Raw genomic sequence first — 24284 nt, forward strand, 5'->3', positions numbered from 1 at the left:
TACTACTCATTGCAATGAATTGTGTAAACTCTATGAAAATATAGTAAAAGCTGTAAAAGATAGTAGTCTTTGCCTACGAAGCAGGAGTCTTAAAAGCTGGACTGTCAAGCCAGGCTGGAATGACTTTGTAGCTGAACATCATGCTGCAGCCAGGGACGCTTTCAGACTCTGGCATGAAGCTGGGAAGCCTCGTCAAGGTGCCTTGTTTGAGAGCAAGAAAATGACTACTGCTAGATTCAAATATTCACTTCGCATTCTCAAAAGGCAAGAAAACATGATGAGAGCAGACTCTCTGGCCAGAGGTCTACAAAATAATGATTACCATAAATTCTGGAAGGAGGTTAATTCTATGAATAATCGTAAAACTTCATTGCCATCCAACATTGAAGGTGTATGTGGTGCTGATAACATTGCTGATTTATGGCGTAAGCATTATTCTGACCTGCTTAATTCGGTAAAAAGTCATGCAGTTTCTATTGACAATGTGGATTTTACAGACACAATGGTTATTCGTGCAAGTGAGATTCAAGATGCAATTTCAAAGATAAAAGAAGGCAAAGCATGTGGTCTTGATGACATCACAGTCGAGCATTTAAAATATTCAAGTTTTAAATTACTGCCCCTGCTGGCCATGTGTTTCACTGGCTTTTTAACCCATGGAGTCCTGCCTGATTCAATTCTCTCAGTTGTATTAATTCCCGTCATCAAAGACAAGACCGCCAGTTTAAATAGTCTGTCGAACTACAGACCGATTGCCCTTTCCAGCAACATTTCAAAAATTTTAGAATATGTTTTATTGACTAGACTCGAAGTGCATCTTTTAACAAGTGAGAACCAATTTGGTTTTAAAAAAAGCCTCGGCACTGATATGTGTATCTACGCGTTACAGGAAATAGTTGGGAAATACCTGCATCTGAATACATCTGTATTTCTGTGTTTTATTGATGCCACTAAGGCCTTTGACAGGGTCAACCACCTCAAGCTTTTTCAGAAGCTAATTAATCGAGGAGTGCCCAAATATCTTGTACGACTCCTGGCTTTCTGGTATGCTAATCAAACAATGGCAGTCAAATGGGGCAATGTCTTATCAGAGCCTTTTTATGTAAGCAATGGAGTTCAACAGGGGGGGATCCTCTCTCCATTTCTATTCAATGTGTATATTCATGACCTATCCACTAATCTGAATCTGTGCAAAACTGGATGTGTTGTTGGATGTCAAACCTTAAATCATCTTATGTATGCTGATGACCTTGTCATTTTTAGCCCCTACAGTGCTGGGTTACAAACACTTTTAAAATCTTGTTCTGACTATGGCAGAGACTTTGACATAAAATACAATCCCTCCAAAAGCAAAGTAATGATCGTAAGGACCAAAGACGACAGAAATGTAAACTTTCCTGTTTTTAAGCTTTGTGGAACGCCTCTGGAACAAACATCATCTATCAAATATCTTGGACATTTCATTACTGACGATTGGAGGGATGATAGAGACATTCAGAGACAGTACTGTAAACTCTATGCTCAGGCAAATATGCTTTGATTTTTGATTTGAAATGGTTTATTTCAAGCAATCAAATAGAAGTTATACACAAAGCAATATAAACATCAGTTATACATTCATACGGTAACTAATCAAACTTAGGATAATTAGACATATTTAATAAATATTGCTTGAAAGGGAGTGGAAGGAAGCGAACTTATATAATTCCACCCCGTTATACTATAACCATTATATTACATGATTTATCAATATCCGGTTCCTAGGTTTTATCAGACAGAATTAAGAATAAGGAATCAATAAGGCACATGCCAAAGATGAATTACTTAAGTACTACGTCAAAAATAACTATTCTAGAAATTAACATGGCAAATGCAGCATCTGAAATATATGCAAATTATGTTACTTTAAAAGTCATTCATATGCTTTAAAAAATAATACTATACCAGTAAAATAGACACAACACTGTTTCAGGAATTTCCATAGCAAAATTTCATCAAGTATCAAAAGTTAAAACATGTGCAAAGTTATGCTACATTAGGAAAGATTTTTGAATCAATTTATCAATTTTAGGAGCTAGTGAAGTAATATCATCAAAAGTCAATCAATTTAACAATTTTCAAAAGTGATTAATCATTTGTTTTACTCTTTTTATATATTTTTATTTTTATTTTTTTATTTTTTTATAATAAAGTAATGCTGTTGGGGAAAAATAAAAAGGGTCCATAACTGTCGATTATCCAAGGTTGGTATTTCTTCTTTTACTGATAACAGCTGATCTCCTGGGTTCAAAACAGAGTTTATAGTTCTCTTCGATGTTATGTCTGCAGACATTAGATTCAGGTCCATATCCTTCTTCAGCTGATATCAGCTGCGGTGAAAGTTGAGGTCAAGTTGTCTGCAGGTCAGAACTCTGCTGTTATTCAGGTTACATCAGGCATACAGAGAAAGTGATGAATCCACGTGTCATATTTCTTGAAATTATTTGGCTCTTTGGTTTATTACTCCACGTTGTTTCAGACGACCGTAATCAAGCACTTCTCAAAGTCCTTCATGGTGTTCACCACCAGAACCTTGGACCGGTCCTCTGGACCGAGCAGTTTGACATAAATCCTGCAGCCTTTAACCCAAGTGTTCTCAATCTGCTTACGCTTCCTGAGAAGCCGTGCATGTTTTGAGATTTCAGCATTCCTTCTAGTCAGATGGTCGTTCAGATAAGCAGCCGAACCTTTCAGGTTCTTCCTTTGGTTCATCAAAGCTAGCTTGTGTTTGTGATTCACAAACCTGATGAGGATCGCTGGTTTATCCGTCTCCTTTCTCCTGGGGAGCAGGTGGCAGGTCTCGATGGTATTGAGATCCAGGGAAATCCCTTTAGATGTGAGAAATGAATGTATTTGCTGTTCCAGAGACTCTCCACCGACATCCGTATTAGTAGCACTGCCAGCTACACTAGCGCTAGCATTAGCAGTGCTAGCTCGAGGCTTGATTGGTACTCCAGTGATAATGACATTATTCATCCTTACTTGCTGTTCCACATCGTCCAGTCTTTTCTCCAGAATCTCGACCCGGTTTTCTCGCTGCTCGTTTTGAGCCCGAAATCTTCGGAACTCTTCCATCATATCCCAGAGTGGTGTTAGCTTAGCCGACACTTGATCCATAAAACTTTTCAGCGTTTCTTGAATAATGTCAAGAGACTTCTTGAGTTCTTCATATTCCTGGGGTTTCTTCGGGGGCATGGTCAGCTCTCTTTTTTGGAGAAAAATCAACTTTTTAAGTAATTTGAAGATAGTTGTAATCGCAGAGAGGCACGCCACGCGTCCTGCTGCTGTAACCCGGAACCGGAAAAAAATGCTGATGAGAAAATTCAGTACGTGTTCTCTTCAAGTGAAGTGTTCGCTGTTCAGAGCTTACTGCACTCCTCTGTATACGGCCCCTCTTTGGTGGAACTATGGACGTGGGACATTCCACAAATTCTTAGTGGCCTATAATGATGCTTTTAGGCTTCTGCTACAGGTGCCCAGGTGGTACAGAGCCAGTCAGCTGTTTGTGGACGCTCACATCCCCACCTGTGAAGCTCTACTGCGTAAGCTTACATACAGCCTCATGGAACGCCTGGACAAATCTAAGAACTCAATTATCATGTCTCTGACTGATCCCAAAAGAAGCTCATGCCGCTACACTTCTGCCCTAAGGAAACACTGGATACAGCGATTATACTCTTTTTAAGTTATATCTTTTTACTTTTTATTATAAATACTGTATTTGTATCTTATGTTTTATTTTATTCTCTTTTCCTCCTATGGACCACCTGAGTCTGAAATAAAAGTTTGAATTTGGTATATATGTTTGTATATATATATATGTGTATGTATGTATATATATATGTATATATATATGTGTATGTATGTATATATGTATGTATGTATATATGTATATATGTATGTATATGTATATGTGTATATGTATATGTGTATATGTATATGTGTGTATGTGTATATGTATATGTGTATATGTGTGTGTATATGTATGTGTATGTGTATATGTATGTATGTATGTATATGTGTATATGTATGTATGTATGTATATATATATATATATGTTTACAAGCTAAGGATTTAAACTTCATAGCTAAATATATATTTGTTTAAAAAAATATTTATTTCTAAATTAAATATTTATCTTTTTAACTAAATATTTAGTTTGGAATTAAATATTCAGCTCCAAACTCAATATTTAGCTCACATTCAAACAAGTTGCCAAGGAATGGAAGAAGACTACCAAAATAAAAGCTGAATTTTCCTCCACCTATTTGAGTGACAGTTGCTGGTCCAGTGCTGTGAAAACTGGAGGCCAAAGCGGCTCTGAGAACCAGGCAGCCCCACCCCCTTGATTCCAGGGCCGTGGTGGCTCCAGGTCATCAGCTGGGACAGATTGTAGAGGCCGTGGGGAGAAGGTCATGCTGGTGGGGAACTGGCCTCAACCACCTGCAGCGGGTTCTGCTGTCCAAGTGGGATCAGATGAAGGCACAAGATAAAATTAAAAATGCATTCATGCGTTTCTTTAATCATGCAATAACTTTAAGGTGGCACCTGTTGATCTGTAAGGCCGTGGGATCTAACTGTATCCAGCATTTAGGCTCATCCGGTGTGACTCGAACACAACTGATATGAATTTACTGTGAAACTCCACAAACTGAGCTGATTTGACCTTCATGCAGAATCAGAATCAGTTTTATTGGCCAAGTACAGACCATGTACAAGGAATTTGGTTGTGCTCTCGTGCAAACTAGAAAGACATAAAAAAGGTTAAAAGGAGTAAGACAGGAGAGGATAAATAATAAAAAGAAAGTACTATGAGGTAGATATAGGAATATTTAAACGTAACTAAATAAAAAATGCAACAGTAGTTCTGGTGTGACAGTTTCTGTGGTTGTGTTCAGTGGTCTTGAGTGGTCTGCAGTTCATTTGAGAAACAGCTCGGGGGAAGAAGCTGTCCTTGTGGCGACTGGTTTTGGTGCGCATTGTCCTAAAGCGCCGCCCTGACGGGATGGGGCTGGAAAGCCAGTGTCTGGGATGAGAGGGGTCCTTTGGAATTCTTCCTGACCCTGGACCGGTACAGGTCCTGAATGGAGGGAAGAGTGGAACCAATAATACTCTCAGTCATTCTGATGATTCTGATGATTTAGACCAGGGGTCGGGAACCTTTTTGGCCAAGAGAGCCATAAACGCCACATATTTTTAAATGTAATTTCAAAAGAGCCATACAATAATGTAGTGTCCCTTTCCCACACTGAGCCACGGAGACTTAACCTCTTTTCAGGTTCTTTATTCTGGTGACTGCAGACCGCAACAAACGCCGTACAATTAATTCAGCAGCTCCTGAATCTCTCCCGCCGAGACGAGAGAGAGCGCTTCTCCCAACTTTATATTCTCTCACTGCCGCATCAGCCCTCCTATTTCCTTATTCGGCCCATAGCTGAACCCCATTGGTCCAAACTCCCTAACAACAGGCTAAGCGACAGGACTGATGGCCAATCAGATCTCTGCTTGATGCGTTCAATGAACTCCAGAACTTTTAACGCGGCCCAGTCACCCAGTCCAAGTCAGACCGCGACAATATGTTTAAAACTAAATATACAAGTGAATGTGTGCATTTGATGTAATTTCAACATTTTTAAAGTACAATAAGTCTGTGGATTCTTTTTAATAACATCATTATGCTGTTGTTAATAAATGATGAGTATTTCTCGTGGTAGTTTTGCTGATGGTCTAGTCCGGTTGATACGTGGTGAGTTTCAGCTTCATGCAGGCGTTGAGACTTTAAACGTGATCTTAGGTCTGAATGTTCTATAGATGTGAGACAGACATGGAACCAAACACACACTCACACGCTGCAGTGAGTGACGGACAGCGGGTTTTTTACTATCCCTGCGCGATTCACCTTTTGCCTGTCCCCCCACCCCCACCCTCTGCTTTCTCCCTCACGCATCCCGTCCCCGAAACTGCGCGCTCTTTCTCAAAGACGGGAGCGCGCCGTTTTTGGGGTCGGGAACCTATGGCTCGCGAGCCATATATGGCTCTTTTGATGGTCACATGTGGCTCGCAGACAAATCCTTAATTTTACTTTTTTTTTTTTTCATTAGACCAGTCCTTCCCGACCCCTGATTTAGACCCTCTCAACAGCATTGATTTTGGTTTTCAGTGCTGGAAATATCAGACATCAAAAAGGCTGAAGATACCCTCATGTAGTATCATCAGAGTTCCATTTGTTTTGTTCATTTAACCTACAGATGTTTAAACTTTCAGAAAACTACAGTTCTGATCAGCTCCTGCTGCCTTAAAGGAAGAATGCAATTAGTAGATCAACCTTTTGGGGGGACCTTAAGGGTGATTTGTGTTACCTGCTCTCAAAATGCTGATCTTGATGAATCTTTTACCTGAACCTTATCCCGAGGCACAAAAATAGAGTGTGAAAAGTGAGAGTTGAGGTCTTTAAATGAACATGTGGATTTCTGACATTAAACATAAACGCCTTTAGGCAGAACAGGAAGAAGATTAAAAAAAGTCTAGTAAATAAACTCAGGAGGTTTTCCTTTGATTAAAGGACTGTGGTTATTTGTGCTAAGTATTCAGTGAGTGACAGTTGAAACTTAGGCCGCATTTACACCGCAGGTCTTGATGCCCATATCCAATTTTCTGACTATATGTGATTTTTTTTTTGACGACCCGCTTACATCATCTTTTAAAAGTGACCCGTGTCCGATTTTTGCATTTACACTAAACAATGCTGAAACTATCAAATGTTGACGTTCTGAGGACTACGTAGCATTTCCGCCTTCTACGGTCCTCCTTCGGACTTTTGTGTGACTGCGGTTGTCATGGAGGCAACGCAGCGACGGAATGAGGCGTTGCCTTGGGCGCCCCGGGTCAGGATGAGGCAAGAGAGGGGATACGCTGGAGAGGAAAAAGGGGGGCTGCTCGGCCGGCTCACGTGCTCTCTCTGAGTTTTGAATGAGGAAGTGATTGCAAACGTGCTGTACTGACAGTTTGATCCAAGTGTTGAACCTTTCCTGCGCATTGACTTCTCTTTTCCGACCGTGGTCAGAAACACACGGGAGATTTTCTCCAGGGCCAAAGGCGGATTCTCCTTCTCCTTCACTTTCCCGTTCGGAACCCTCAGCCTCCAGAGCGGGTTAAGAAAGACTTAAGACAGTTCTTCTGGGGGAGACATCTTCTTTTTATTACGGTTCTCCGACACACTCTCCCGCTCTTCGCTCACACCCCATCTCCTCTCCTTACACACACACATACACCCACACACACACACACACCCCCACACACACACACACACACACAGCACGTGCGGTCCCCATCATACACGCCCCCACTCCGCAACACAAGCAAAGAAATAAATGGCTTCTAGCCTGTTCCAGAGCAACGGTGTCCCGCTTCATTAAATAACAGCGGTTTCTGACTATGGCTGAGGCTGAAAGGTAACACGCTGACAGCAAAATCAGCACAAAAGCACCTTTATAAGTCATCTGATCTCAGTTGGTGGTCTCCTGAGTGGATGTCACTGAGGTACGACTCGAACTAACTGGAGAATATCCGATTTGTCTGCTTACATGGCACACGCTAACGCACGTATCCGATTTATTTCCACATATGAGAGAGGCCTGTATCCGATCTGAGAAAAACGGAATCCATGCGCTTTTGTCCTGCTTACACGTTCACCGGTCAAATCCGATCTGTGCCACATGAGAGGAAAAAATCGGAATTGGGTCACTTGAACCATGACGTGGAAATGCGGCCTTATTGTTTCCATTCTGTGGTTTTAATGTTACCTTGTCTAAAAATGTGTATTGCAACATTTTTCTTGAAGTATTTTATTAGTATTTTATTTCCAGTCTGTAGGTCCTGAAAGTGTTGCTAAACGTAATATATTTATTAACTCATATTTGTAGACATAAATTCCATTAAATGTTGGAAAAAAAGGGTAATGTTCAAATATTATACAATAATTTAAAGTATTTATTTATTGAAATGGAAGGTTTTCTCAGCAGTGAATAAATAAATTACTCTAAAATAAGATGACCAAACCACAGGACTCCAAATTTCAACTGATGGGATTTTATTGATCCCAAAGCAATAATCAAAGAAAGAATTCAAATGATTCTGGGAGAGCCTGTTGCCACCACAGTAGACCAAGACTGCTCTCCTTATAAAGGCTTAGCCCCTCCCACACGGCGAATAACACAACCTGGAGGATTCTTAAATATAACTCCAAAATTACAGATATTTAACATGAAAAAGATGGTAACATTTGAAATACAGAAATCTGACAAAATCAAACCAAAACAGCAAGTCTGACATATGATGTCACTTCCTGTTTGCTGTGGATGTGGATGCTGGTGTGTCCAATGCCCTGGTTTGACTGTTTGTGGAGGAAAACTTAGATGGTAAAATTCTGTTTAAAACCAAGTGTGCAGCCTTAGAATGAAACAAAATATTAAATATGAATGATTTGTTTGCGTGTGAATGTGAAACTCTAAACTGCTATTGGGCTGGAAGAAAAGAGACAAAACAAACAATTGTGGCCGGTGTTCAGACGCTGTCCTGCAACCTGTGACGCTGGTTGGTCACAGAAGGAATATGTTTGTTTGAAGTGTGGCCTTTTTTTTTTGGATATCTTTTCAAAATAATACAAGATGCAGTTTCTTCACTTTTGAATTGTTTTAGACAGCTAGTGTGATGGCGAAGTTCAGTGCAGCTTAACCTAAAATGGTTCAGTTTCCTCTCAAAAGAAGCAACATCTGCCATTTCTTTTGGATTATCTGCCATTCTGAATTCCCAGGAGCCTTTCATCTTAATTAAACACATGCTGTGAATGAAACAGTAGCATTAATGGAGGTTAGCAGACTCTAGGGAGACAAAATAAAATGAACTTTTGCTGGCGAAAGAACGAATGCAGCAAAACTAGCAAGATATAAAGATTCACAGGCCATCTATGATGTGACGAATAAAGCAGAATTAAGTGTTTATTGATACATTTGTTCTTTAAGGTGAAGTACCATTGACTATAAAATATATAACTGGACCAATTGCATGTGATGTCACCCATGGAAAAAGGGTTCAGTTGCCATTTTTCCTGAACGTGTTCGTTGCCATGTTGGAACCAGACATCCCCAGTTAACTGGGATTGCTCCATCTACATTTCTATGGCAACCACTCTCTCCAATCAGGAGTGAGCACGTTAGAAGGCCACACCCCTTTCACTAAAGGCAGGCTCAGGAGAATCTGTCAATCAAATGCCTCGATTGTTTGAGAAGCTGGGGAACAACAACAAATGCCTTAAGGCCAATACGTCCTACAGACTTTGATTGGTAATTTTAATGAAATAATAGCACAACTTTTATCGTAACTTTTTTGAAAAACAGTTGGCAATTTGGGCCTTTTGGGCCGAAACAATCAGGAAAAATGCACATGAGATTCTGGAGTGAACAAGGAAAAGACAGTATAGGGTATAATGTAGACCTGTGCAGAGAGCTGCTTCATTATTCATGGAGTTACAGACAAGAGGCATTACTTATACATTATCTTTTGAGCGTGTTCTTTTTCAGTCATGAAAACTCTATTATTAAAAGAGACAAGTCCAGATCAGAAGAGACCTCTGATCATGTTTTAATCATTGCTGCACAACATTTGGTTTAGACCATTTTTACAAAAATGTGCGGATTTCTGAAAGCGAAATATGCTTTTATGAGATATTTTCAGTCCTTTGCTGTAATTCTGTGTCCATAACATAAAATCCACTGTATGGAGAGACTCAGTTTACTGTTTACGTAGAGCTTTCTTTGTTAAACTTTCTTCTTCATTGAATTTTCTAGTTGCGCTCTTGAAATCAAACAAACCCCATGAACGACAAGAGACGGTCTTACTCGTTTGAATGACTCTGGAAAGGTGCCAACAATGCCATCCTTACAAACAACACTAAAAACAAACGTATGGCTCCGCCCTCCACTCAGTTATTCTGAATTTACCAGAAGCACATTGCATCAAAATGAACAAATACTAAAACACAACAGCTTTTGTGTTTCAAATGAAAACATTTAAAATATTTTATGATTTCTATCCAGACATGAACGGTCACAATCAGGAAGGACCTTTTTAATGTAAATCACGTCCGGCGTAGGTACAATAGCCGTTCGGCCTGCAACAACCATTTGGGGTCCTTCCGTGCACCCAGTGCTTTATTACTGGCAGAACGGACCCAGAAGAACAACATTTAGCCGTGTTAACAACATTTTCAGCCACAGCTGAACTAAAACTGGAATAACAAGCGGATTGTGGCAACATGTCTTTATAAAAATTACAAAGAATATTGTCAGACACAATTTATGAGGGAAAATAACTTTAGGTTACAAAAGGGAACGTGAAATGAAAATTTGTAGAGCCCGAGTAGATCTCAACGCTACGTAGTTTGTCCAATTTGGGTTACCGTAGTGTGACGTTACCTTAAGTCGAAAAGACTCCGAGCAGAAGTTCTAGGCTGAACGGTTGTGGTACCTCCACCAGATTGGGAGATGTGCCCAGCCCTACTGGCTGAATGCAGCTTTGTCTGATGTGAGACCTGCTTTTGTGACCCTCCCCGTTTGTTGTGTCATTTGCAGGAAGCGTTCCTCTGGCAGCAGAACTGCATTTTTGATTCCGTTTTTTGTCAACATGTTTGGAACATTTCCACCACATTCAACCTCTTAGGATGTTAGCTGTTTATTTTTCTTTTTGATCTTCAGGATTCTTGATGAGTCGCAGCAGCTGCTTGCTCCAAATGTGACGTCCTGACTTTGACCTTATGCTGTCTCTGTTTGCAGACACAGAAGTCCTTTTTAGGAACAGCGATGGCCACGTCATCAAATTCAACGTCCTCACAAATGAAACGGAGATCGTCCTTACAAACACAACATTTGTAAGTTTACATCATGCCCCTCCAGAAAAAAGCTCTGATGGAAGATGAAGAAAACAAATTTAGGAAACATTCTTTCAGAGAATCCTCTTGTTTAGACAAAGCAGCCCAGACTTAAAACACAGTTATTCCAGTCCAGTCCAATGGTGTTCCATTGGACTGGAGAACAGAGAATGATGGCAAAAGGATGGATGTTGAACAGGTGGTGCTCGTTAACAGGGTGTGGTCCAATCCAGTGCACGTTCAGTGACTTTCTTGCTGTCAATATCCGTTGTGCCCTGTGCAACTTTTCACACTTTGTTGCATTTAACCATTGACTGTACAAGAGAATCGAACCTTTTTCTAGTTTTTCACCCATAGAAAAAGGTTAATTTTTCTGATCCAACCAAATGAAGCCAACTCAGTTGCCGTTTATTTTATGATGTGGGAACTATGGGAAACTATAGGGAATAAAAACACTTATTCTCCTAAAAATATGGTGAATATCATGTCTGCAGTGAAATCTTGTAAGGCAGAGATGTTGAAGGAAAGTATTGTTAGCTCCATCATTGAATGGAACTCTTTTTTTTTTTTACAGATCAATTTCAGCGTGGACCGGTACTCTGTGTCACCTGACCTGAAATATGTCCTATTTGCATACAATGTCAAACAGGTGAGTACACTTTTTCCTCACATTGAAACGTTGTCATTTTTTTTCATTTGGATGTTTTTCGCACACTAGATTAAATGTAAAGAAATATTCGGGTGTTTGTCCCCCCTCAAATAAATGCCTTTTTTGCCTCCTCTTTGTTTCATTTATCTGAACAAACTGAACTGTCATGGGAAAAGGTTTGGGCCGCGGCTCAGCCTGCTGTGAAAAACACCTTTAAAGCGGATGCAGGTATTTATTAAATAAGTGAAGTTGAAGGTTTGATTGAATCGATAAAGCTTCAAACCTTCTCCAGAATACCTTCTCTTATGATCGCTGCCAGCTCTGCAGGGAGATACAGGGCCGTCACAACCTTCGTCACAACTGCCCTAACCAGTAGAGATGGGCGGGAAAACAGTTTTTTCAGAACTGAATCCCGCTAGAGCCCAAAACTATAATACAATTAACTTAAACATCAATCTGGATATTAAGAGGTGGTCAACTTACCCTTTGGATTTAACAAATAGGATAAATGTGGTGAAGATGAACATCTTACCAAGGCTACTCTTCCTGTTCCAGTCACTTCCAATAGAAATACCACCCAAGCAGTTCATAGAATGGATTTAGATGGGAAGGGAAAAAACCCAGGATTAGATATGCAACATTACAATTGCCTAAAAATAATGGGGGACTGTCTCTCCCCAATTTGAAATGATATTTTTTTGCAGCACAGATGCGCTGCGTTTGTGTTGCTGTGATTCTGAATGCTACGCCAGGTGGAAAGAGATTTAGACGTGTGTGTCCGGATACCCGATTCAGAGCCCTTTAGGAGAGGAGGACTTACCAAATAACATTACCACATTATTAAATCCAACAACAACACTTACTATGGAAATGTGGCAAAAGGTAGCACGGCGATTAAAGCTGGAAAAGGAAAAGAAAATACTTAAATGGATTTATCTTGACAAAGATTTCAAACCAGCAGAAGATGACTCAACATTAAGCAGTGGAGCAATAAAGGGGGTTACAGCCTTTGCTACAATCATGAAAAAGAACAGGATGAGGGACTTCCAGGACTTAAAGGTGGAATTTGGATTCACCAATCAGGATTTTTTTCGATACCTCCAGATGAGGGAATATTTAAAAAAAGCAATTAGATCAGAAGAGGGGAGCAAACAAAATCCAGTCTTAGAGGCAATAATTGGAGCGTACCAGCATAAAACATCCAAAATCATTTCTAAACTGTATCACAGCCTCATTTTATGTCAGAAAAACACAATTTTATATGTTAAAGAAAAGTGGGAAAAGGAAATGTCCATCACAATTTCAGAGAAAGATTGGTATTCAATGTGTGCATTAACTCAGCGGCCTACCACATCACTGAAATGGAGGGAATTTAACTGGGAAAATCTCATACGCTTCTTTATTACACCTTCAATTAAAAGCAAACTATCAGCAGATCCACAGACGTGTTGGAGACAGTGTGATACAGTAAATGCAAATCATTCTGATATCTTCTGGAGCTGTTTGCTAATAGGACCATTTTGTCATTCCATCCATCATGTTTTAAGATAGATAGATATTTCTTTATTTATTTAACAAACGCTCTGCGCTATGCAATCCCCTTCACTCAGGCAGTGTTACATCTGGGTAAAATGTCTGAAACAGTCATTCCTCAAGATCAGTATTTGGTGAAAATATTCCTAATTGCCGCAAGGAAAGCAATAACCAGAAGATGGCTTAAGCCAGAACCACCAACCCTCACAGACTGGACTGAAATAGTGGAGGAGATATACATCATGAAAAAGATGACTTTTGTTTGAAGATTGAGGAGGAAAATGTAAGGAAAAATGGGACAGATGGACTGTATATAGAAACTCTCTGGCCATTGTATGACCTGTTAACATTTCTGGAATGGTGGCCGACATGTTTTATTTTTTTTTCCTTGCCCTTTTTATTTATTTATTTATTTTATTTATTATAATAATTTTATAAATTCTTCTTCTCCTTGTTTTTAAGACTTATTTTGTTCGATGTCATGTACATTTGTGTTACATCTTGTTTAAAAAACTGAAAAATAAAACTTAAGTAAAAAAAAAAAAAAAAAGAATCCCACTAGAGCCTGTGGAGATTAAGGAGTACAAATACCTGGGAACAAAAAGTACTGAGGTTCAAAGTGCAGTCAGAGGAAAACCTCCTGAGAAAATGAAATCAACAGAGACTTTCTGACCAGATTCTCCCACTAGAATGATTCTACTACTAATTCTAGAACTGTACAGTTTTATTTAAGCGTCCGTGTGATGTAGATATTTCAAACCACTGAATTGGGATAAAGTTGTTTGAATTGAATTGAAATGAATGGAATAGTACTTTTGAGGAAACATTTCTGTGTTTTCACTCATTTTAACAGTGAAGAGTGAACCTGGGGGTGAAAAAAACAACCCCTTTTTTCAGATGATTGGGTAACAGGTGGCCTTCTTGGTTGTTGGTGATGGATTGAAAACAGTCCATATTTTCATTTCCCAGTCATGGCTCCACCTCGATCACCCCCCATGGAGTCGGACCTATGAAATGCAGATAAAGTTGCCTGTTGGCATTTCCAATTAGGCTCATGGAAAGTTTTGTAGGGGGGGCTCTGGAACAGCCTAACAATGCTGAGTAGTTATGAATTTGATCATTTTATTCCAAATTTGTAAAAAAGAAAAACGTTACCATAACCACAAATGACTTTGAAACATTACATAATAAATACATGCTTTCATTTATTTTCTTTAAATACTTTTTTCCAAACTATGACTATGAATCCAATTCGTCTTTATTATCTGCTTCACATCTGATGGACACAAATGACAGCTTTTGTCTTGAATAAAAGATGCTTCTGTGTGGAGCATCAACCCAACAGCAGGAGCTGTCACATGACTCCGCCCTCACCTTTCACCAGGACTCCCTTTCTGTATTTAACCAAACATTTCAGCACAAAGGCCAGACTTTCTGAGCCACAGCTGTGAGTCATGCGACCTGCTGACATTTGCTCCTTCTCCAGATTGGAACTCTCTCTGCTGTTTCTTTTGTAAGCATTTCAGATGATTCCTTTGCTTCACTTGTCTTGGTTCCAGGTCTACCGCCATTCCTACATGGCTTCTTACAGCATCTACAACATCCAGACACGGTAAGGCTTTTGCATTCTCAGGTAGCCTGCTGTCACTGGAAGCATTGGTTCTGGAACACATGATTTCACATAAAAGTTGTCCAAAGAGATTAATAATGAAATTAAAACAAAAGTGTAAAACCACCAATGATGGGACAACCATGGTAGGTTACAATGTCCAATACTTTCCATGTAAAGTGACTTTAATGGCATAGGTGTTGTATCATTTGGTTGTGACCAGGTTGTAATAGAATATTGAAAGAAAGCCAAAAATAATGTCTATGTCCAGATCTGGTCAACAGGGTTCTGTGACTTGTGTACAGTCGTAATCAAACACAAAATGTGAGGCAGTCATTTGACCTCCTCATCCACAACCAGAAGTTTGATTTTCTTTTATCTCTAGAGAGGTTTGGGAGCTGAATCCTCCAGAAGTGGCAAACTCTATCCTGCAGTACGCTGCATGGGGAGTTCAAGGCCAGCAGCTGGTGAGAACACACCCTCACATAGGGATTGTCATAAGACGGCCTCTGGAAATGAAGCGAGCGCCTCAGAGCGCCGTCCGCGAACCGAACCGAGGAGCTGGGGAACATGTGAAACCCGGAGCATTTGGCAGGAATCCTCACTGTCCTTTATGAAAAAAACGTCCTGAAAAGAGCATGAGTTCTGCTCTGCTGGCTCATGCTTTTGCTTTTGATATGGCATTGTTGCAGTGTTCTTTTGGGCTGTGCCTCCAACTATCTCAGCCTGCAGCTTTATTCTCTCCACAGGTCTACATATTTGAAAACAACATCTACTACCAATCGGATGTGGAGAGTAATTCACTGAGACTGACGTCATCTGGAAAACAAGGAGCTATTTTTAATGGGATCACTGACTGGCTTTATGAAGGTTATTACTACATAACTTATTCATGATTCAGTTCTTCTAGATCCTGGTTTTCAGCAGGTCAGAGCTGAGGATCTTCAGCACCAGTCAGGGTTTGAGTACTGAATCCTGCCAATGATTTCTGTTCTAGTCTACTTTACAGCTTCAATACCAGCTTTATAATAAATGTGCTCTAATCTGGAATATTTACTATTTTGAGCCAACATGTTAAGACATGAACAATAGACTAGTAAAATGAAGGACAGGTCAACAATTGTTGTTGCCCAAGGTTTGAAAAGACAAAGGAAAAGCTTTACTTGTATCATCATCAGTTTTGTGGGCAGTGGATAGAAAAGTAAGACGCCTCCGTCCCTCCACCTGCCTAGGGTTCCTCCAGGTTGCTATGGGCAGAGTCCATAAGCCTTGGTTGGCTTCAAGTCTACAAACTCAGGTAGATGGAGTTTGTAAGCCTTGGTAGACAATTCTTCTAGGAGAAGGTAAACTTCAAATTTCAAACCCTCACGCCGTGGGGGAAGGTTTTTGAGCCAGTGGACAAGGTTAGTCCAACATAAAACCCATGACCTCCCCGTCATCGTCCAAGCTTGCTAGGCCATGGCAGAAGAACCAACGGTGTAAAGGGTGGGGCCAGTTCTGCGCAAACTGCTCTCCACCAAATTGCGCAGGCCTGAGGTTATGTCCTTGCTCATATCATACCTCGTCCAAGTCCTGTACCGATGGGCGAGGGGCCAAAACAGCAGGTGGAAGACGTCACTGGAAGCTGCAGTCCCAAACCTGCATGCAGGCGGTTCAGGATATTGGTAGATTGATTCTGACCTGGAGAAGAGAATAACTTTCAGCTGACCCTGAATGACCAAGCAGCCCTTTTTAGGGTCAGCACTGCTTGTGCCACACGGCCACTGGTTTTTGAGAGCCATGGTATCCACTGCGGCATCACTAAAGCTTCCGTCTGCTCCTGTTCACAGAGGAAATTCTGCAGTCCCATGTGGCTCACTGGTGGTCTCCTGATGGAGAGAGGCTGGCCTTTTTGGTTCTCAATGACACTCTTGTGCCCAACATGGTTTTACCGCGTTTTACCGGGACCTATCCCAAAGGAAAGGAGTACCCCTACCCAAAGGTAACCATCACGAGAAATGTTTTTCTCTTTTTCCAGCTTGGAGGGAGGGTGTCATGAGATAAAACTAGTCCTCCTGAAGTTTCTCAGCTTCAGGAGGACATCATCTGTAAACGTTGATTGGTCCAAGTCAGTCTGAGTTGATGTTTCTATGGCAAATACTGTCACCAATCACGAGTGAGCTTGTTGGAAGTCCACACCCCTCCCTTTCAGTGCAAGGGGTGTGGTCTTCCAAAAGCAGGAGAATATGTCAATCAAACATCGACATTTGGGGTGGGGGCCAGCGTACACCACATGCTTTTATAAGGCATCTGATTGGTCAGTTTGTAACTTGAAAAACTTGCACTAAAGAAACAATATCATGAAATTATAGGATGTATGTATGGAAATCTATGGGATTTTGGCTTCTTGGAGTCAGCAAGCACTTCCTGTTTGGAACCTGAGGGGGGAGGAGTCACTCAGTCCAGTTCTCATTTACATTCATTGTGTGTAACTGAATGCAAGATTTGAAAAATGTAACACCAAAAAGCCATGTGTGATGCATATTAGAAAACATAATTTCAGCACATTCAGTTCTAAAACATCAATTCCAAATGAGGTTATCTGAAGCTATTCTACCAAGAAAACATGAAGCACTAATGAGCAAATAACCAATGATTCTAAATCCAGTTCCTTCCTAACTTACAGTGGTATGAGAACGTTTGGGCACCGCTGATAATTTCCAAGATTTTTCTTCATAAATCATTGGTTTTTTGGATAATCAATTTCAGTTAAATATATCATATAGCAGATGATTATGAAGAAAAATCTTGGAAATTATCAGGGGTGCCCAAACTTTCCCATACCACTGTAAGTTAGTTTTCCAGGCAAACTAGTTTGAGAAATGGCCTGCATAAAAGATCGCTGTACTGAACGAGAAGGAAGGCCCCAAGCAGAACGGGAGGAAAGGTGGACAGGAAGAAGGGAGGGGAAATCCCTCGTCTGTTCTACCATCCATGATAATCTGAACAGCAATGACTGGAGGAATACAAGGAGTAGTGTACTTTCATGCAGCACTCCATCATTTACTGGATGAGACTCAGATTTGAAAGGCAGAGGTACCATGAAGGATGTGCCGGGATCCACGATAATCCGAATCCATTTAAGCTTTTTTCTTCTGCTCGACTAAAGTCTTCCTCCTGTGCTTTATTTATATCTCAATCTTGCATTTTTAATCTACTTAGTTCCACATGTGTGACTTTAACTCATGCGCCACTGAAGGTTCTGTATTTTAAGAGAGTCTCCAATGCGTGCAGTTTAATTTGTTGTTCAATGAAAATTTCCCAAACGTGCAATGTTTATAAAAGAATTCTTTTGGCTGCAGAGCAGTGAGATGTGAACTGTTGTTTCTTCATCCAGGCGGGCCAACCCAACCCCGTGGTGAAGCTCCATGTTGTAAATCTGTACGGGCCGACGCACACGCTGGAGCTGATGCCCCCAGAGATGCTCAAACTGCGGTGAGAGCCGCTGCACGCTTTCCATCAAACCTTTCCAGTTTTTGCTCTTCTCACAGTTAGAGGAAGTCTGCTGCATCTTGTAGTTGACCGTTGACACATGATCTAATGTTTGCGCGTCTGCTCTGACATGCCTTTACTGACTTCCTTTTGTGTGCATCCAACTCTTAATGGTTCCTTCATGATTTCTGTCATTCATAATGATTACAGGACTAGGAATGGCAAACTATCTTCTAATGCGCCCATTCTGCTACAGGGAACACTATATCACCATGGTCAAATGGATCAGCAAGACCAAGGCGTCTGTGAGGTGGATGAACCGGTCCCAGAACATCTCCATCCTGACCGTGTGCGACACCACAACTGGAGCCTGCGTCACGGTGCGTCTCCGATGTGTGTGTGCATGTGTGTGTCACAGTCATTTCCATTGTGTTGCTGCGGTCAGTAGAGGTCTGGTTATCAGACAGCGGTCCCCACAAATTAAAACCAGCATTACGTATTTTTGGGCATGAAAATCTTCCTGTTTGAAGTAGAACAGCTTAAAATAAAGGAGGAGGATTTGATTAACGGCACTGAAACACTGTGTTCTGCTATCTTTTTCAGAGGCATGAAGAAAACTCTGAGCTCTGGCTTTCCAAGCAGGTAAATTCTCTCCCATCTCAGCCTTCTGAGCTCTTTCTGGCTCACTTATTGCTGCAGGGTTGTCATTGATCTTATCCCTCTCTCAATGCTTTTCTAGTCTGACATAAAACTGTCCAAACGATCATTTTTCTGCACATGTCTTTGGAAGAACATTTCAGGAACTTCTGCAGTTTCCAAAAGCTGAACAAAAAAAAAATCAACTTTGGCAAAAATTGTTGTTTTATTATGCTGCACAAAAGGACAATAGTCCAAGTAGTTCTGTCCAAACAGTTTTCAATCTAATTATATATATAAAGGATTTTCCATCTTTTTCACTCAATGGATAATAGTCATGTAGCCACTGTTTCTATTGATGTCTGAGCCTCACGATGATTGTAATGAATGGTATTTACAGTATTTATTATTTAATTATCACAATGTGACAATGACATGCTGTTGATTGATAAATCATCAGACAGATAATAATCAGGTGATCTGTCATCAGACAGCTCACCCGCCAAATGTCGGTAAAACATCGATTTGGCAGGTAGAAAAAAAGTTTCGCTAGCCACTTGGGCAGGTGAGACATTGCTCATCATCTGTGACAGGTGAGACATTGCTCATCATCTGTGACAGGGGGCTAAAACCCACAACCATGACTTTTCAGGGTTAGCCTCCCATCATGCCATGAGAAAACTGCTACAAGAAAATGTTAAAAACACAAAAAACACCATTTTTATTGGAGTAGGCCTACCACATAATGAAAAGGCAAACAGATGTGTACATAGCAGATGAAATCCACTGATACGCTCATTAGCAAGACTAACATAGTTAGGTGCAAGCTTTTATTAGCCATGTGTCAAATGGTTTGTAACTGTTTACCCGCCAAATGGCAACTTTGGTTGCATTTGGTGCCCAGTGAGTGTTCATTTCAGGATCTGCCTGCACTCATCTTTAGTGGCTTTCTTCCTCTTTTCTTTCTAAAGGGGGCATCTGATGCCTCCTTTGATCTTTTGTCCATCATCCACAACCTTGAACAGACTTTTTTGTCTACCAAACACCCAAAGTTAAGATGAGTGAGAGGGTGGAAACAAATTCACTTTGACTCGTTTCTATTTCTTTTTTAAATAATCCAGTAAACCCGGCAAAGTATGTTAATTTTATGAATACAAAAACTATTTTTATATTTATTTGGAAGAAGCAGTTTGTGTTTTGTCCAGTCAGGAATCATAAGCGGTGAGTCTAACCCCCTCCCCCGTATGATGATGTTTTATTCTTTAGTTATGTTGTATTTTTGGCGCTTGTGCGCCCCCTACGGGATTGCGCCCTGGGCGACTGCCCACATCGCCCATGGTGAAACTCCTGCGGCATGAAGGACCTCAACCTGCCTGCACTCTTCTTCTCTGGTCTTCAAATTTAATGCTTAAATGAGATGTAAATGAAGACTCTGATATTAAAAAGCATTAGAAATGGTTGAATCCTTTGATTGTTATCTATATTTTTTTACCAGAAGCTTGCATTTTATTGCAGTGTTTGTATTTATGCCCGTTTTCCACAGGATCAAGACCCCGTCTTCACCAAAGATGGAAACAGATTCTTTCTAACTGTCCCCGTCAAACAGGGAGGACGTGGAGAGTTTCATCACATCGCCATGTTCACGACTCAGGTGAGGGTTTGTTCAGGCTGAGCTCTGAGGGTCGAGCTCCGTCTTTGCTTAAATATTTATTTATTTTATTTAAGCTTTATTTAATAGGGACAGTGCACATTAATGAACATCTACCAAACAATGATAGGCGTAAACATGCTGGATTATGGATGCTAATTTGCATCCATAGTCCCTAGGCAGGAAACATAAAACAGGATAAAACAAAAGACAGAATCACAGATACAATAAGAACACAAGAAAGTGGTACATTATGAGAGTTAAAAGTCAGTGGTTACAGGACTGGTTTGCTTTCAGCCACTGCTTGAGCTGTGTTTTGAAGGTCTGTAATGTTTGACACTCCCTTATGTACAGTGGAAGACTGTTCTAGAGTTTACTGGCCTTTACAGAAAGAGTGTTTTGTCCAAAGGCTGTTTTTCTGTATGAATAGAAGGACAACACGTTTTAGCAGAATCAAATGAAGAAACCTTGGTCCCCTTTGGTTAATCATGAAGCTGCGGCCGGAAGTATTGATAAAGGAAACTAAGAATTGAGTTTTATTTTACCCACCTGCCAGTCAAACGGCACAACCTTTAACTACAGTATACACAGATTGAAGCTAATTTGACCCCTCCCATCCCTGTTGCAAGGTATTGGAAGAAAATGTCAAGAAATTTAAAATGTTTTATTCACTTTGAAATGGTTCCAAATCAGACAACAGAAGGCGGAGCTTTAACAGGGACAAGTACACGCACCATTACACTATTGAAATAACACTGAATACAAGCCAGTGCCAAAATACTACTTCTGTTTTCAATTCCAACTTACTTTTGATTAACTTTTAATAATCAATGAATACAACTGATCTTTTTGTGAGAAAAACAAAAATTCAAGCGTTTGCCAAAACTGCAAGGCTAAATGTAAACCAGTGCTTCTCAATTATTTTTTGCAACCCCCCCACAAACACACAGACTCTTTCAGTGTGTGACAATATATTAGGTTAGTATTTATAGCAGTTGTGGAAGTATACCTAAAATAGTATCTATTAACATTAACAAAAGAAAAAATCAATATAAATTCACTTTCAACAAATATTAACTTTATTTTGCCAAAGAAATTCTGTTCTAGTCTAAAACAGAAAAGAAGCTTAAAGTGCCTGAAATAATAAAATCTGTCAGTCCTTATTTAAACATTTTGACCAACTGATTCATTTGATGCTGAAAAAAATAATTCAATCAATAAATATTAAATGTAAATTGATCTGAAACATTAACAGCACCAATATATTTAACATTTTTAGTTTGAAGAAATAGGTTAAAAAAAACATTGTGCTGATTTTTTTCTAAATGATAGTTTATTTATGATCTCATAAAGTGCAGCTGTTTTCCTGCATTACCTGCTGTCTTTATGTTAAATACTGACTCCAACTAAACGACAGAAAAGACAAAGATTAATTTATGGAAAATAAAGACACGTCATCAAAATGTCTACAGTGTCAACAGATATTAGGAAACCAACAGTGGTGCAGTTTATAACTAAACACTGTCATCACCGCCCCCGTTAAATTTGCGCCCCGGGTAATTTCCCAAAATACCTGTGCGTAAAACCGCTACTGCTGCACGCCCCCCCCCCCCCCCCCCCCCCCCCCCTATTTGTGAAGCACTGATGTAAACCAACATTTGAACTTGTGCATAACTTTAAAAAAAAAACCTTTTTTCCACCTTTTCTTTTCTTTTCTTTTTTCCCCATTTTTTTCAGGGGAAAAATGGGAAAAAAGAAGGAAAAGGGAAAACAAAAAGAGGGGGAAAAAGGGGAAAAAGTTTTAAAAAAGGGGGAAAAAAGAAAAAATAAACACCACCGGACGGTAGAGGATGACATTTTCTTGGGAATCCCACGGGTCACGGGATTCCTGTAGGATTCCCGTAGGATGGGGGGAGTCTTTGCCATTAATCACGGGACAGGATGGGATCAAACTCTTACAGGACTGAAGTGGGAGGGGGAACCAACCAGGTGGCGAATGACACGGCTCTTAGCCTTGGTCTCATTTCAGCTCTTCAGAGTGAAAAGTGACATCTAGCAAAGAGTCTGGATGAAAGACTCTTCTGCTACGTCCAAAGAGCCGGTGGGGATGTCAGATGGAAAAAAGAAAAATGTACGAGTTGAGAGTGGAGCACACTGGAGCACCGAGCCGCTTTCAAGGACAATTGGAGTGAACAGAGGTTCCTCTGGAACAGATGACAGCTTTGTCTGCAGGTGCTTTAAATGTGACAAAGTCCTGTGAGGCAGACCAGCCGTGACAACAGAACGAAAGCCGTGCCTTTTGGCCTCTGTGTTTCTGTTCTTAAGAGTCGCTTTGAGGTGTTAAGGTCACTGAACCTTTTCGTTTTGTCTCTGACGGGGGTCGGGGTGTGCAGTTGCACGGCTAGCTCAGTGTTTGACAGTATTTTCGAAGGTGTTTGCAGGTGTCTGCTGATGCCCACTCCTGTATTTTGTGGTGTATCCCACCGTGCCTTCATCATGTTTGCCTCAAGCAGAGCTTCTGTGAAGGAGTGATGGATTCTGGATCTCAGGCCTCTGTGTCTCTGCCTCCTTTCAGTTCAGAGCAGACCAGAATGAAGTTCGACATCTAACTTCTGGGAACTGGGAGGTGACCAAGATCATCTCCTATGACGAGAACTCTGACAACCTGTGAGTCTGACAGGCCACTGCACAGACGTCACTCCCCTGCATGCAGGAAGAGGAGGATGCACCGAAGCAGCAGCCTGCTCATCGTCTGCTCTCCCCCCACAGGTATTTTCTCAGCACGGAGGGCTCACCACGACGACGGCAGCTTTACAGGTTTGACTTCAGGCTTTTCGTAAATGTGCTTTCAGTTAAACAGAGAAAACTGGCAAAAACAAATAAAGTCATATTTTTGAAGAAATGTTCATTTCTACCGATTGCAGTCTATGAAACATAAAGGTATCCTTTATGTGCATCCATGTAAGATTATTGCAAATGGTAAATACTTCTATAGTGCTTTTCTACCCTCCTGGAAGGCCCAAAGCGCTTTACACACACATTCACACACTGGCGCCAACCTTCCACCAGAGGCAAGGTGGGGGTCAGAGTCTTGCCCAAGGACACTTTGACACATGGGCGGGTAAGGCGGGAATTGAACCCGCAATATTACGTTTGGAGGTCAACCGCCCTCCCACTGCACCACCACCGGCCATTGTGAACTAAAGTTCTGTTTGTGATGACGTGTTGATCCATGAACAGTTACGGCAGACTTTCCTCCTCAGTGTTAAAACCGTGGGTCTGTTTCCTCGCCGCTGTTTGACCTGTGAGCTGAACAAAGCTCAGTGTCTGTTCTTGGATGCAGACATCAGCCCTGCACAGCAGCACGTTCTGCTTCACTGTACAGGTAAGACTTCAATGGACTTCAGTTTCTTTCTGTTGAAATCGTTTTACAGAATAGTGCATGGATTTAAAATGACCTCAGAGTTCATGCTGTGAATACATGACGGCTTTGGTGTGAACTGGCTTCAAAGAACCGGGTCAGTTATGCTGAATCCATCCTTATGGAGCGTTTCAGATCATGCATGAGCACTGTCTATCAAACGGTAACGGGTAACGTTTAGCTAGAAGGAAAAACGGGTACCAGCGATGTTAGGATGAGTGTAACGGCTGCATCTGTCGGGTACTGTGGATCCGACCCATCAAATGTTCTTTTCTGCACCTCTGAGCTGTGAGCACAGACGGCATTGTCTACTCTGCTTCGAGTCGATGCACAATCTCCAATGAAGCATTGCAC

At 40.8% G+C, this 24284-nt stretch overlaps 1 protein-coding gene across 2 annotated transcripts in view; it reads left to right on the forward strand.

Moving 5' to 3' along the window:
• dpp10 (dipeptidyl peptidase like 10) overlaps positions 1 to 24284 on the forward strand; it is a 102314-nt gene that overhangs the window by 66243 nt on the left and 11787 nt on the right. For both annotated transcript variants that reach the window (XM_023950653.2, XM_023950654.2), the window contains exons 4-16: positions 10869 to 10963; positions 11538 to 11612; positions 14705 to 14757; positions 15140 to 15221; positions 15504 to 15624; positions 16584 to 16735; positions 18131 to 18228; positions 18482 to 18605; positions 18829 to 18867; positions 20405 to 20512; positions 23085 to 23176; positions 23279 to 23326; positions 23773 to 23894. In XM_023950653.2, coding sequence (XP_023806421.1) covers positions 10869 to 10963; positions 11538 to 11612; positions 14705 to 14757; positions 15140 to 15221; positions 15504 to 15624; positions 16584 to 16735; positions 18131 to 18228; positions 18482 to 18605; positions 18829 to 18867; positions 20405 to 20512; positions 23085 to 23176; positions 23279 to 23326; positions 23773 to 23894 — 1209 coding nt within the window. The remainder of the gene's footprint in view (positions 1 to 10868; positions 10964 to 11537; positions 11613 to 14704; positions 14758 to 15139; positions 15222 to 15503; positions 15625 to 16583; positions 16736 to 18130; positions 18229 to 18481; positions 18606 to 18828; positions 18868 to 20404; positions 20513 to 23084; positions 23177 to 23278; positions 23327 to 23772; positions 23895 to 24284) is intronic.

Source organism: Oryzias latipes, chromosome 21 (assembly GCF_053564925.1).
Source record: "Oryzias latipes strain Hd-rR chromosome 21, Olatipes_Hd-rR_3.1".
Taxonomy (NCBI): Eukaryota; Metazoa; Chordata; class Actinopteri; order Beloniformes; family Adrianichthyidae; genus Oryzias; species Oryzias latipes.